The sequence below is a fragment of the Cuculus canorus genome, chromosome 3 (genome assembly GCF_017976375.1).
Source record: "Cuculus canorus isolate bCucCan1 chromosome 3, bCucCan1.pri, whole genome shotgun sequence".
In the NCBI taxonomy this organism is placed as follows: domain Eukaryota; kingdom Metazoa; phylum Chordata; class Aves; order Cuculiformes; family Cuculidae; genus Cuculus; species Cuculus canorus.
The window spans coordinates 32,417,132-32,433,823 of NC_071403.1; the positions used below are offsets into that span (position 1 = coordinate 32,417,132).

The following is a 16,692-nucleotide window of genomic DNA, read 5'->3' on the forward strand; positions in this document are numbered from 1 at the left end:
TGGGCAAGTTAGTATCTGAAGACAGAAGTCTCAGCTTAAGAAGAATCCATCACGTGAAAACCCCTGCCATCACCTCTCAGTCAGAGGCATCAAAACCAGTCACATCATGTCAAATTAGAGACAGACACAGTCTAAAGTCAATATACCATTCAAACAATTTTACAGCTCCACACAGAATAAACTGAAAACATGTATTAACTAATTTCACTTAACTATAAGGGAAGTACAAATGGAAGAACATACGGAAAACATGTAATGAGAAAAAGAGAATGAGAAACCAAAGAGAAAAATAAAAGTTTATGATTCAGGAAAAAAAAAAAAAACAACAAAACCAAACAAAAACAAACTCTACAAAACATTCCAGTTGAAGCTTTGAGACATGTAAGTGTATGTTCATGTGCGCACGCACACATGCAACCTTGCAGGGAGTTTTTCAGTTTGGCAAATAAGTATTTTTAAATGTCTTTCCTGCATTATCTGCAGGAAAGTTCTGCATTATCTGTCCTTTTTTATCTCAAAATAAAATAGCTATTTGCTTTCAGTGTGTAGCTGCCCACAGCTTAACCTGCAGAAGCTTGGCTTTGCTTTTGTGTTCATTTCTGTTGCAGGTACCACCAGTTGGTTTTGCATTTCTGTCTTTGGGAGTATTCAGGTTATGAAGTGAACAGCAAGTTCCAAATGAAAACAACTGAGCCTGAAAAGCACTGAACACCCATTTTCCCTAGTCAGTTGCACTGGGAATTTGGATTACATTCTAAATGATGTCAAGTACCAAATCTGTAGACAAGCTTCTTCAGCTCACACTGTGTTAGAATTGGGTAAAGGCTTTCTTTTTCTTCTTAGCATGCTTGTCACAGATTGGTTGATATTGCTCTCCTGCTTTGAGCAGAGACACACTTTCAAGAAAAAGAAAATAACATCTGCATGAAAATAAAAGGTTTCAAATTTTGGAGTTTGAAAGCAATGATGCACTCAGTTTCCCTTTTTCTTTCTCCTCTGAATGCTCTTTTTTGTTGTTAAATTTCTGAAGGAAGTGGCTGTAGTTAGACAATGAAGCTGACTAGCTGCTTCAGACTATGCTCTGCTTTCATTATAATTACCTGAAAAAAAGTAATACTTCAAGCCACAAAACTTATTTTCATAAACATTACAGTAATTTATGGGCCAATAGGAAAAAAAAAACCTTCACTGATTAAGACAAAAATCTCTCGTCTTGATTCCACAGATCTACAACCTGTGTACTTTATTTAATAAAGCTAATCTTCTTTCAGATGCAATAAAATAAAAAAAGGCAAAAAATATCCACAGAACACCTTTGAAGAATAACCAAAGCAGGAATGCAAGTGCTCCCTTACACAAGAAGTATTTAAATCGCACAGTTTATAGAGGATTACGCCATGTCACACAGAGCTCTATGGCATGCAAAACATGAGTTGTCATGTAGCTGAACCAAAATTCTCCTTCCAGCTGATTCATGCTTATAAAATCATGATGCACAGACGCTTCTAGCCAACACATGCCTTGATTCCTTAATAAAAATACCTTCAAAAACCCCTTTTTTTAAATCTTATACTTATTTCACTACCTCCAGCTATTGAAAGAAGGAGTGGAGTTTCAAAGTTTCCACAAACAAATCTTAACAATCTTTTCTAATTAGGTAGTAGAGAATTTATGGGGATATTTTACGTTGCCAAATATTCTACACATTCATGTCATCTTGGCAAGGGAAAAGAAGTTCTGACATTCAAAAGGAATCTCCTACAGCATATGTAGTCAGGACTTCTTAAAGCCTTGTTTTACCTCACCTTGCCTTAAAGAAAGCCAGAGACCAAGGTTAGAAACCTCCTTTTCTACATGATGGTACTGCAAGTTGCTGTGACAGTTAAGGTCAATTAAAAGGTCAACAGAGTCCAAGCAGAGGACGAGCACCTATTATGAAACTCTGTGTAACTGCACTTGGAAAGCCAATGGCATTACAAATCTCCAGTGTTTTATTAATACTAAAAAGTTGTCATTATTCCTGTACAGCTGATCTTTTCTGTACTCCTAAGAGATGCAGAGACAGGTCAAACAGGTTATAAGGCCAGCCTGGTCCAGCAAATTAAGTAGCTTCATGTTTAGTTCATTTGACTAAGCAGTTTCCACCTAAGGAGGTGAGAGCAGCTTGTAAGTGACATGCAGCACTTGAGAGGTAAAAGCAAAGAAGCTTTACTAGCCCTACAAGCACGGCACTACATGTTCCCCTGGGCGTACCTGCACCATGCTGAGCGCTGCTGAGAAGCACAGAGCAAAGGCGTTAAGTGCTTCAAGACAGAGACAGCAAGCCTGGCTTGATCTCCCTGGCTCAGCTATAGCCCCACACCACCACAGACTCTCAAAGCAGAGAGGAACAAAGCACAGCCCCAGAAGAGATTCCTAAGGGTAAGGGAAGGCCAAGGACATCAAGGAGGCAGTAAAGAACATAAATACAGTGGGACAGAGCCTAGCTCAAGAGAGTTGAGGAACACAAAAAGATCAAAAAAACTATTGTTTAACCTCTAAGGCTCCTAAAATGTTGCCCGCCCTCAGAAACTGAGGATGCCAAAATATCTGTACCCTCTATCACTTTGTAACGTACATTGCGTCAATAGGCAAAAGGCCTGAGAAAAATTTGTCCACATTTAAATTGTAATGTTAAATGAGTGGCTGAAAGCTCATTTGAACAGTCTGAATTATTTTAGCTTGTACCCATAAATGCAAGTATGAACACAAAGGACAACTAATGTTCCCAGTAGAATCCCACAGTGTACTGGCAATGTTTCAAGGTCTCCCTGAAGGAGCAACCTCAAGCAGTTTCACTAATAATTAGCACACAGGCACACGACGTGGCAACTGAAATGGTTACCTCTCCCAGACCCAATATCCACACAGGGCAAAACTGCAGCAATTAAGGGCACTCTTAAGCAAAACTAGGACAGAAATGCTGTTGTTTTGCAGCTTCAACTTCTCCTTTTTAAATAATCTCTAACAGCTTAGTCTAATTTTTTTCCCCATAGAAAAAAGGCTACTGAGCTATTAAAAAAAAAAACCATCTGATGTAGAAAAATCCAATGGCATTTAGAATTAATATCACTATTTACATAGAAGATGGCTAGAGCTGGTAATTTATCCTTGGAAGAGAGGAAGTTCTCAGTGGTGAGGATGGGGAGAAAAGCTGGACGGGATCAGAAGTAGACAGAAAAGCCTCCTAGGACCTAACTCGAGTCCCTGGTTTACATTAAACCTTTAGTATTAGTCACAGAAACACAAAGTCAAAGAATGGTTTGGGTTGAAGGGACCTTGAAGACCATCCTGTTTCAACCCCCGTGCCATGGGCAGGGACACCTTCCACTTGATCAGGTTGCTCAAAGCCTCATCCAACCTGGTCTTGAACACCTCCAGGCATGGGGCAGCCATGACTTCTCTGGACAATCTGTGCCAGTGCCTCACCAACCTCACAGGAGAAAATGTCTTACTAATATCTAATCTAAATGTGCCCTCTTTCAGCTTAAAGGCATCTTTGGCTGCAGACCGTGCTTTGGCAGGGTGTGTGCGCGTGTAAAGATGTTATAGAAAGATATTCTTAAACTTCCCACTTTTGAGTTAAGAAGACTTCCAGAGCAAGACTATATTCACTGCAGTACAAGTGACTTAAATACTTTACTGGTTTTCGGGATGTTTTTACTACTATATTTAATACATTTACATGAACTGCCTCAGTAAAAGAACAGCCAGAATACACTAACAACATTGACTATTCTTCAGAGGAAAACTGAGTTTATTTAAATAAAAATAATAACAAATTAAAGATACATGCAAGTTATAGCAGAGAGCTGTTATAAGTTCTAGATTAAATGTGTGTTTTGTTAACCGACTCAAAAACACACTTTGGGAATAAAATTCAGACCACTCACAGATTTTCCAAGAACTTTCAGATACCCCACTTCAGTGGCCTCAAAAGAAGAAGTCAGGATGTAAGAGGGACTTGAATCTTGTATTGGAACTTATCAAACAGATGTTTCTTCATTGTATTTCACTGCCTAGGATATAACACTATTTTATTAGTACAAAATGTTCATCTGCTTATTAGAAATACATCTGAAGGGTATAGCTCTATTTCTACTGAACGGACAGAAATACTAGAAGATTGTTTTATAGAATCGTAGACTCTTTCTAGGTGGAGGGGACCTCTTGCAACCTAGCCCAAGTCAAGCATAGTCAGGTAGAGCAGGCTGCCCATGACTGTATCCAGTCGAGCTCTGAGTACCCCCACAGCTGGACACTTCACAACCTTTCTGGATGACCTGCTCCAGCACTCAGTCACCCTCCCAGTAGAGTGCCTTTTCCCACTCAGGTGGTATTTCCTGTATGTCAATGTGTGCCCACCGCCTCTTGTCCTGTTACTGGGCACCACTGAGAGGAGTCTGGTAACAGTGGTAAAAGAGGCTTTATATTTCTCAAAGTCCTAAGCAAAGACAGACCTACCTGATCTGTAACATCAGAAAATAGGAGGAGTCTGCCTTTTCTCTTAGGGAATGCTAGTCAGTTGTACTTATTCTGAGTGTCTACATGTGAAATGGGGCTTGGACTACAAAACCGAGTGCCTTGGAGTTCAGCAATACATTTCTTGAAGACACTGACAAGCATCTTCAGGTTATAGAACTATTAAAATACTCTGAACATATACATAGAATCAACTACACTGGTGCTTTTTCCATGATCTCAGCTTCCACAAAGCATGGGTGAGGTTTGGGTTCAGAGCATTTTTTTTTTTTTTGGTTGGTTGGTTGGTTGGGGAAATGACTTTAGAAGATGTCAAAAGTACTACCCAAAACATTATAACGTGGCCTCTCTCCAGGCTAATCATCTTTATTTAATCAGCAAACATTACCTTCTTTGTTACCTCTCTAAGCCTTTAAATATAAGATTAAATACTAATGCATTAATTATAAGTCTGCTTCTCTTTGTGAAAAACGAGCTTGATTCTGCTTGTGTCCGTCGGACAAAAAGTTTGTTTTCCTTTTTCAACTATTTCACCTTTACCATAGTAAAATATTAGAAATGTGAATAACCTGAAATTGCTCTAAGGCAAACAGTGATCTTCTACATTATCTCAGCTTATAGAGTTTTTAAGAGAAAGTCTGGAGAAGAGTAAAATATCATTCAAGGAAGATATGCAAGAAGAACCATGGAGAGGATTTAAGAAACTTATACACTAGTAGTGCAATTTCCCACGCTATACTAAGCTTTGCACACAGCTCATCAATAAAAAAAAGTTTAAAAAAATTTTTTTAAAAAATCCAGATTGAAATGGTGATGCATCATCAGAGGAAAAAATAATTTGACACACTCTGCTTCCTCCCAATGTTATGTCCAGGTATGAAAGAACCAGCTCCATACCACAATGCTATCATGACAACAGGAAAAACTCCTTTAGACTATTCCACACATCGTCTCCGTAGTACTACAATTCAAAACAGACAAAACAACAAGAACCAAATAAACAAAAAAAAAAAAACTTCAAGGCTGTCAAAACCAACTTTACAGTAACAAGACTATAACTGAGTAGTGATGTTAAAACAGGATTTATTTTCTCCAAAGGCAGAAATATTATCAAAAAGGCCACAGAGTAGATTCTGTGTAAAGTGACTGACAGCAATGTAGCCATCTCTCAAATCCATGCATGACCTTAACCTTATAGTGAAAAGGATAGCAGTTTACCTGCCAAGTCTCTTCATACAGAATTACTGTGGGTGCTACGCTAAACACAATGGTTAGTTCAGCTCATGAATACCATGAGTTTCTAATGACTCACATTGCACTGCATACTCGATTGTTTTATTTCATTGCAATGCTAAAAGATAATTAAAAGCTTTAGGCACAATCCTAACACACATTTCCAAAGCCCTCAGCATAATGACAGCATTAAAACAAGGTAAACATTTAACCAAGCAAAGGCACTTCTGCAATGAAAAAAATTCTTGTGTAACAAAAGTTTACTTGCTATCCAGAATTTGGACAGTAATGTGCACTTTTGGTCAAAATCAATTTAAAGATCAGTCTACCTCCATATACAAACACCTAATTTTTATCAACTTTGAAGGAATGATGAGCACTACTGTACTCAAAAGTGTGCAATTACTGAATCCATTTTTTCATCCAAGACACATGTAATACAATAGCATTAAAGCTGATTTTTATTTTGCTATGAAATTTCTGTGCACTTAGCAAAACAAGTAATAAGGAGTTGAAACTGTTCTTAGGTACTAAAGAAGAGCAAGCTACCATTAGTCTGAAATAAAATACATCATCAGCAAGTGGACTTGTAATGGCAGTTGTAATTGTTCAGAAAGTTTTTCCTTTAAGTCATTTTAAAAACATCTCTTTTTAAAATAAATCTTCATTAAGAGGATCACATGTATTTCTCTCTCAACAAAATTATATCAGAAAGAGGCATTGATATTACCTAGTAGAACATCTCCTTCCAAATAAAAAAAAAATCCACAAACAGCTATATTATTTAGAAAATGTTTTAAGAAAAGCTCATATTCGACATATTTGAATAACTTACATGCATGCATACTTCAAGGAAAACATTTATATAATCTTTATGGTACTTAATTCACAGAAAATAAAATCAGTTAAACAATAACATCAGTAAAGGTACTTTCATTTATGCACACTTACTGCAATCTCTCTACAGGCCGACATGGATATCCCTGTACCTTCAATTTGCTTCAGTGCATACTCCTTTTCATCTTTTCTGTACACAAAAAAAAAGAAAGGAATATTTTTAGCTCTGACTTTTATTCCACCAATCAATACAAGTGTAACAACTTATTTTAATTTAGTCTTGCTTAAGAAGCTGAAAAGCCAATCTCTTCTTACACATACATTATACTCAGATATTAGAAGCCAGTTTCCTTATCAAAATTCCAAACAAACTCCTGCATAAAGAAACTTTGTTAACCTGCATCCACTCCTCTCTGAAACCATCCAGGTAACTGCAAGTACGTCTACAGAGACCTTTGGAGGACATTTTTCCTGAAATTCCAGGATACCATCTTCTACCATGAAAAATCTGCACAATCGCACCCCATGCTTGGAAAACTGTCCTAGAAATACTTAGGAACTGCAAGGTTCTTAGTTGATTTTAGGAGTCACTGTCAATCCACTTTTACTTCTAAAATACTATTTTTTTTAAACTAATTACACTTATATGGAAGTGCTGGCTCTTGACAGACCCCTACACAGCAGATGAAACTGCCGGCTCTACAGTACAAAGCCACAGAACATGAAAATGTTCGGCCTGAACAAAGCGCTATCCTTTTAGATAATCACAGTTTGAAATGATTTAGAGGGAAGACCAATAGATGAAGAAAATTAAGGAGTCTCAAAGCCCTTGCAATATAACAAAACAAGCTTACTGCTTACAGTAAGGTTTTGCAGGATTCACCTGTCATCGATAGATGATGATAAGCACCAGTGTCCACAGATGCACTTCTTCAGAGTCAACAGATAGAATTCAAAAACCCCCAAGTCCCTATCCAAATTCCCTGTGGCATTTCTGGAAGACTTCAGTTTCCCCTTCTTCCAGTCCCAAACCATTTCGCTTTGCTATGCTGAAAAATTAACTCAAATTTGTTTCATCCTCTGTGGCTTTCAGCTCCAGGCCTGTGTCCTGCCAGACTCCAGCCTCTTGCTCACCCTCTTCCGGAGCCCTCATCTGATATTCATGGGATAAGAAGCAGCTGAGTGGAAGAATTTGTGGAGGGGATGAGATTGAACAGTAATTATAACTGCCTACATGTATTAGTAACTACAAGTGAGCATTTTTCTCAGCAATTTTCAGTAGCAGATAAAACCATACTGCATATCTATAGTTAATATTGTGCTCAGCCTCCGTCTTCCTCATTTTGCACTACATTTTCTGAGATAAAACTACAACAAGAAAAATTAGACGTATTCTGATTACAAATGAAAACAACTCATTGCAAGTTTTGCAAAAAGCAAATTCACCTTTGAAGTAAGAGTCTCTCAGCACACGTTTCCAATGGGAAACCAACATTCTGGTGCTGCACCTTAACCTAGAAATCATTGTTATTCTCCTCTTGAACAAGCACTTACATGAAATCTTCCGAAATCTTTGAAAAGAAATTACCTCCAAATTTAAAAACCAGCTAAATTCAGTTGTGCTGGAATTAACCACCTGGTTTACTTCAAGGAGGATATTTCAGTGTGTTTGCGATTTGGTGCAACATCGATCTCTAAGGAAGCAAGACCAAGCATGTGAGGCTACAAGCTTGAAGGGCCTCTTTCTCCAGAGTAACAGAAAATCCCTCTGCAGCTGTAAGTAAAGGAATGGGTTACCCTGAGGTGACCTAAATGTATTTCTCTCCTTGGCAGTTCCAAAATAATTCTCAGTCTGCACAGATCTTCCACAAAGAAATTGGAAGGACAGCAACTTACAATGCGCTGTACAACCATCCCAAAAAAATTCACCCATCCAGATACTCAGACATAAATCTTAACAGCCAAAGCACCTGACAAACACAAGATTGGAACCTCCTCTTCTAAACCAAACTTTTGCTCCTCTATGCTAATTAAAATGAAATAGCCTCATATCACAGCATTTCAAACGTATAACTTCTGTCTCTGTACTTGACATGGGGCAGCAGAGGGAAACACCCTAAACTTTTCAAGGGCAAAAGAAAGCCTAAGAAGCCATCATTACTAAAATAAGGCCAAATGCTGCATTAACTGCTCACTTGTTCACCAAGCACACTTTGAGGACTAACTTCAGAAGGGGACACATCCCCTTCCTAAGCAGAAGGATTCACCAGGACTTACTGACATAATTCAGATTCCTTCTTTGCTCCTTACTGAACAGCCTTATGTTTTCCTGAATTAGTATTTTACAAGAACTTGGCTCAAGAACCAAGCAACACCTAAATTCATAGGTAATAAGCTCATGCCTTATATCACAGAAAGTGCTTTTTTATTTCATTAATTACTCCAAATTTTTAAAAACAAATCACAAATACCTATCCTCTCTCATAGAATCATAGAATGGTTTGAGTTAGAAGGGACCTTAAAGAACACTTAATTCCAACCCCCCTGCCATGGGCAGGGACACCTTCCACTACATCAGGCTGCTCAAAGCCTCATCCAACCTGGCCTTGAACACTTCAAGTTCTGCTATCAATGTAGAAGATTTACGTAAAAGTACAAAGGATTAAGTCCATAACTCAAACCACTTACTGAGACTGTGAAGACAAAACTATATTGTCTGCAGCACCAAAACCAACCCTGGACATTTCAAATTGGTTCATGGCTTTTAAACAGTGGTCATGTTTAAGTTACACAGAACAGAACAATCCCATGCCGACATACCAGCTTGAATTCCAAAACAATGCAGTAAGTACAGCGCTGCAGTATGCCCTTCTTTTGGCATGTCTACTTAAGCAGGCACACCAATCCACTGATACAGCTACCCTTGAACAAGTTCTACAGACATAAGCATCCTTTTCAGTTACTTAGCCCTTCACAGACTGAAGGTCACTGCCAAGACCAAGTATGCCATTTGGCACACATCACCTTCAACAGCATTGCTTCACACGACTGTGTGAGTCAGTCATCACTTAACAGCCAGCCACTGTACATAGGATTTTAAGGTACAGATAAGAAATGATGAAAGATGTTAAAAAAAATATATTATCAACCCAACAGCTTAAGATATCGCAGCATGTGGGAAAAAGCAATTTTACTGAATTGCGAACAACATACTTCTATGGACACCGAGATTAGCAAACACTGGGTTAAAACAGGGATAATGAAATACCTAACAGAAATGGATACCGAGGATAAAGAAGTCCAAGAATACCATACTCTGGACCCCAAAGAACATTTTTTTTTACTGACAGCTTCAGAATCAAACATAGCCTCCTTTAAATACATAAATATGATTTACTTGCTTTGGCAGAAATGCAAGTCTATATGAATACTTTTCCAAAGTTAACTGTTCTGTTTATGCAAATATAATAGCTGTTTAAAGCACTTCCCAAAAGATCTCCACCAACTGATATTTTAACTAGTAATATTTCCCATTTAATAGTAATCAAGATAATTTGAGACAGAAAGAAAGAAATATATTTAGAATTTCAATACCAAGTCAGCCAATGCAATCTGATAAAATACATAATTCTGGTTACTCAATAAAATGTTATTAAATGGCCAAAGCAAAAAAACCAGGTCCTCTATTAGCTATTCTCCACTTATAAGAATTCAATAAATAATGTCAAATGGTATGTGTGATAGGTAAGTATACTGCTTAACACCCTAAAGACCTATGCTCTTAGAAAACACTTGCGGCAGGGGGAAGTATTTCTACTTCACACTGAATATACAGAAAAACTTCAGTGAACTTTGAACACATTTCAAGAACATGTACAGAACTATACAGCAGGAAAGTTTTCATAAATTCTTTTCTGATGGATCCTACATCAGTACATTTCTCACTAGAGAGCTGAGCAAGCTTGATTAAGTTTAAAAACCACACCTAAACAACAAACTACACAGCCCTGGCGTGAGGCAAAAGGCACCCATGCTACAGATAACCAAGCAGAAGCAAGGTCTTTGTAATCATTCTCATCTGGTCCATGGAAATACCAGCTTGGAAGCAGGCCAACTAACTTGAAGGTCCTGCTGTTGGGGGCATTTGTCTGAGGGCAGGGAGCAGGCGGTACAGACCAAGGTTTAATCAAGCAGGTTCCATTCAACAGTCAGCCCAGGCTAATGATGCCAATGTGCTCACCAAATCAGAGCAAAACCATAGTAAAACAGAACTGAAGAAGAACTCTATTCTTGAAGAGGCTGTGACTTAATTTTTATTACAGCTGTTCGAAACTGAAGCAGAAGAATTTGCCTGATAAAAACTGGTCACGCATCATATCACCACCACCAGGCTTCTCCACACGTCAAGTTACCTTAACCAAAATCAGAGTTTAATAATTAAAATGAACAAATTAAAGATTAAAACGAACATTGTTTCTAGTACCAGAAGCATTACCATTAATGTTATTTTAAGATGGATTAGCTTTTTACAAAAAATGAAACTGCTGATGAGATATCCCCATCCTGAAAGCTTCTTGACTCCATATTTCAGACTTCCCTAGGCAGCATCCAAATACAGGAGTCCAGAAATAATTGAGAACATCCCCACTATAAAAATCTGTGCCAATGCAAGGCTTAACTTGGTTTTTGAGATTAAGTTTTTCTCCCTTACCAATAAACATCCCATTCTTCAATCCTTAAGGTTAATGTTAACATTGTAATTTGTACAGTGCAAAGGAAAATTCTGTCCTCTTCCCCAAAACATTTTACTCAGCTGGCTTATGCCCAGCTGCAGTATTCAATGCAGAAAAGCAAAATGTGATTACAATCTCCTCTAGGTAACTCTTTCAGTTTCCCTTCTCAAATGCTTTGAAAAGAAGAAAAAAGCACGAAGTTCACGTTAGAAGAGCGCAGTTCTGAAGACTTACAATAATTAAAATATTTCAAAGGAGTTAACCTGTCTCAACTACTGCAATTGTACTTCAGGGTGCTCCCATCATATGAGAAATTACTTCACAAACAAGCCAATGGACAACTAGAAACAACTTGCCCAAGACAATAAGAAAAAACAGGAGGATTTGAAAATAGTGCATAGTATGAACTATTGTTTTATCCCTATTATGGGGAGGGGAGGTTAGTTTTCTTAAGCAAATGAGGTGTACCACAAAAACATTCCAAGACCTTGCTAGAGAATTATAATAGGAAACAACAATTCATCCTTTCAAGCAACAGTAATGGAATTCAAACAGTTGCAACTTTGTAGGACAAAGCATGAGAACACTGTACAGTTCAGTGTCCTTCAGACACAGCACTGCCCCAAATACACATTCACACAGATACCTTGTTTCGCCCTAACCACCTTTTTTAATCGCTGCCACACAGCACAAAGTTAATCACTCAGCAGGACACACCAACAAACTTTTTTTTCCCCACCAAGATAAGGTAAAAAGATGACAACAAAGCACAGCTAGAAGTTACCTGAAAAAACCTTAGTAGTGTCTGGAAACTGGCAGCAAAGCCACTGAATTGATCACGTTCAGCACTTGTTACCTTATGCAAGCTGATCACCGACAGAATTCTATACACAGAGCACATGGCCATAGTCCTTTACAAAGGTAATGGTAGCAGTAAAATTAGAGAGGATTAACTGGAAAAAGTGACCTAATCCTTTCCAAGAAGCAGTGAGTTCTTATGCTCTAGTGGTTTTTTACATATACAGAAATAGCCACTAACCAAAAAGAACTACAAGATTCAAAAAATCCACACGTGGTGTCACTAGGGCACATGTTTTTCAAGAGACTAGGAAAGTAATTTTCTTTTATCGTTTCCCTCAAATTATATTAAGCCTTATTCAGTCAGTAGCTCAGCCAGCTCCCTTTCATCCATATGGCAACCAGCCACAAATGACAGAAGCTGGGAATCTACAGGTTGATCTTAATTTATTTCTAGAGAACAGTATACATGCAGAATTTCAATGCATATATATTAGTTCATTTTGAGAGCTACGTAAGAAACTCAAAACGTGAAACAGTATGGCTAGTAAGCATAAATTTAAAATAAATCTATAACCGCACCACTCCTTTACAAAGTTTGTCTGTCTCCACCTTCAAAGGCAGCTGCCTGCCGTGCAGTTAAAAAAAAAAAATCACAGCAGCTACAGGTTGTTCCTTCATCCCAGTGCCAAACAAGTGCAAGACAACACAGATAGCTGAGTTACATTTGGCTGGTTCTGGCCATGAAAGGAACAGATGAAAGCAGTAGACTTTTACCTTACTCCGCTACAGTCAAAAGTTCACCATTTCAGTAACATCTGTGGACAGCGTGGCTGACCAGCCTGCTGCCACACCACTCAGAAGTTGGTTTGCAACACCAAGAAGGTTCCCATCAGAGACACTCACATGTAGGGCACAGGAAAGTACTTTTCATAAGGAAAAAGCAGACATGCACATCACCTCATCTGCTCAAACCTGGGCCTGGGCTTTCTCCTTCACGGCAGGGTGGGAAGACAACCTCACCAGCAGGCAGTGACTATACAATCTTTAAAAGCTAAGCTTTCATCTTGTCTGCAACAAGATCTAAAAGTAAACTGGGGGAGGGGGGATAAGGCAACAAACACAGTCCAAACAGGACAGTCTTTAGGATGCAATATAAAAAGAGCTAGACACTTTTTGGAATGGAAACAATGTGCTACATTCCATACTGCATTTCTTAATCTTTTGTTTCACCAAGTCCTTATAATCTAAATTTCCAAAGAGAAGCCTGGATGCTATACAGCTCATTGGCCTAGACAATGCCACTACCTCCTATACATACAATAACATGAGAAGGGAGCACATCTCTTCATCTTCTGCTACCTCCAAGACTTGAAGTTCATACATGAAGCCCTTCTAGAGACTATGAACAAAGTAGAAATAGATATTAAGATATTCGAACATTTTAGATGCCAATGTCAAGCGCTTGCATAAATGCACGCCCAAAAGAAGGCTAATTCAGGATTCAGAATCTGTGAATTTCAAAAACTATTTTTTAAGCTAGTTTAAAAAAAACACTTAAAAAAAGAACTTTTTTGTTTGTTGACATTAGCATTCTAAAATCAAGTTTACTATAAATGTTTATAAATTGGCAGAGACCTTGAAATATAGAGCAACTAATTGCAACAATTAGCCTTTTTAAAGTATATCTGGTTTTCATTTTAACATGAGAAACATGCAGCAGAGCAGTTACACAGAGCTCAGCCTGCCAGAAAACCTCACATGTTCTAGACACATAAAAGAGATCATGTTAAAAGCACCACCAGCATCAGATTATGAATAAACACTCAGAGTTACCACAGTACCCTATTAGAAATTGAACTATATCCAGATTTTGTTCTATTATCTACATAATATCCCAAGGTGCACCTCTAAAACCTGGTGTTGATATAGCTACCCTTCTGATTGTTTATTCCTCTGTAAACGAGTCAATGAACTCAGGAGGAAATGTGCACGTTAAAGAACAAGGCACATTCTTGAAGTGATGCTAAGTTACTTGTGACTGAAGAAAACGCCCTTTTATTGCGTGCTTCTACAGAGCATCACAAAAGATACTAAATACCTATACAAAAAATTCCAACCAACACTTACCATAGGTGATGTGAGATGAGAGCTGATTAAAAGACAAAAACAGTGAATTTGAGCGCCTGTAAGATTGTGTTATAAAAAAAATCCTTTACCCAGCTATAAGTTCATGAGACAGAGTGAGGAGTAGAGGTCTCTTAATATCAACGTGAGGAGACTGGAACTAATCCAGCACCATTACACATAACCTAATCATATCCTTTTCTTTTTTTTTTCCCCAGTAGTTCCTAATTCAGAAAATTATAAGCAAATCTTTGTAGCATAAAGAACTTCTATTTGTTAACCAGTTTCAGACTATTTCACAGTCATAACCAGAAAAAGATTTTTAAGATATCTGTAACAACAGATCATTGGAAATCTTATTAACCTTAATCTTATCAAAACAGCCTTTAAACTATAATAATAATACGTTGTATTTGACAGGGAAGAAAGCACAGCTTCAGCCACTGCCACCCTCACTCCAAATCTATTGATGATTCACAGAGACCTCAACCAGTCACAGGGCTGTTGCCACTGCTAAAATTAGACTGGGTCAGAAATATCTTGAGTGACTGAGGACCGTGAATTACATACAACTAGGTCTCTTTTAAAACAAATTGGCATAAGTAGACTTGATAGCCTCCTTATAAAGGTAAAACCAGAAGTGTTCACGTGAAACCTTGAAAGCTGCACAATTATTCTGCTGCTACAGGTGATTTCTTCCAGCAGTGTCTATATTAAAGCAGGGGATGGAGATTTATCTGATCTTATTTCTTTATAGACAGACTTGGTTCAGATAATGAAACAATTTAGAAAATAACTCCCTTCCAGTAAGGCTATATATGGAAGGATTTGTTACCTTAAAGTAAGGAACAGCAGCAGCTAGGAGAAAAACACCTCTGAAATAAGGAGCTTTTATTTATCTGTAAATTATTTACCAAGGCGATAGACACAGTCCTTTAGACTGTCCCAAGACAGAAACTGCCTCTTGTTCCACAGAGTCACTTACAAGAAGGTTTGTGACTAACTATGTTAAGCACATTAAATGTCTGCTTTTCAGTAATTCTATACATATGGATCCTAGAGCAAGGGTGTGAAACCATACTGTAACTACACAGCCCAGCTTCACGTTTCTTTCTCTGTAGTGCTAAATCTGGCTAAATACCGCAACTTCGATAGGTGGGAAATTATTATTAAAACACCAACTATCAGAAAGTCTGTATTTCTTTTCAGTCTCATTGGTGAGAACCTCACTTTGAAACACCAAAAGCAGGTTCTTTTCTAAAGAATTATAACCGATTAGGTTGACCTGTAGTAGAAAAAAAACATATTGACTCAGTGTAAGACCTATCAGAAGAATAATGGCCCAAAACCTGCAGTTATTTAGTTTTCTCGCGTATTAAACAATCAAATGCTTCCCCACCAGCATCTAGAAAGCCCAAACTCGTCAGTGATATCTGTTGCACAACAGAGCACATTGATTATAGTTGGAAAGTTGCTGAAGAAAACTAAACACCCTCATGAGAAGGTACAAGGACTAGGACAATATTCTAGTAAGTCACCAATGTGTCCAATTTCATTCAGCCTGAAACAGAGAAAAAAAAAAAATCATTCTTGCTAATGGAGCATCTATACTTTTCCCCTCAGTTCAACATCAGGCAATAAGGATTTCACAAAACTACAGATGTCTTTGTCCCAGCCACTAAGGGAGTGTTGCTACTTCCCAACAAGGTAGAGAGTCTTTACAGACAGCAATCATCATCATATCTGTTCCCTGGTAAGCCAAGTCACATTCTGTCTCCTTTGAACTTTAAAATCACACATCCCATAGAGAAAACAGGTTTTTCTCATGCTTTCTTTGTAGCTTAAGAGCATCATTTGGGTAAAGTCTTACACCATCATTTTTTTCTGACAACTGAACTCAAGCAGAAGAAATGACATTCAACTTAAAACAGTCTTTTGGTTGTTCCAAGCTGAAGGTTAAATTAAATGTGGTCATTTGTCTGCCACTGTTTCTTATTTGGACTATGACAGAACTGGGCAAAGGATCAACTGGTTATCCTGTAGTTACTGGTTTTAATCAAAAGGTATGAACATAAGGCTAACTTTGAAGTCACATGCCCTTGAGAACATGGCAACAGCTCATACAAGAACTCTGTTTCAGGAACGAGCACATTCAAAGATACAGGCTGAAATCCACTGTCAGCTGTACAACACTAACAAACAAAAGCAACAAACATAGCATTTTTAAACAAGCAAAGTGCTAAATCTTTGTGTGAATCTGTGGTGGTTCATGGTAGTATTAATAAATGAGAATTTTCTGTGAACACCTTTGAATCCACAGAACTCGTGAGCTATAAGGTTAGAAGCATCTCTCCGAAAAGATTCTACTTAGGAGTCAAACCACTAATCTTACGTTAGAATTCCATGTATTTGTATTAGTGTTCTTCAGGGACTCCAAGCCCAT

At 37.9% G+C, this 16,692-nt stretch overlaps 1 protein-coding gene across 1 annotated transcript in view; it reads right to left on the bottom strand.

The window, feature by feature from the left end:
• The window catches only part of CDK19 (cyclin dependent kinase 19), a 126,098-nt gene that overhangs the window by 99,859 nt on the left and 9,547 nt on the right, over positions 1-16,692 (bottom strand). Inside the window, exon 2 of the mRNA XM_054061864.1 lies at positions 6,706-6,781. Coding sequence (XP_053917839.1) covers positions 6,706-6,781 — 76 coding nt within the window. The remainder of the gene's footprint in view (positions 1-6,705; positions 6,782-16,692) is intronic.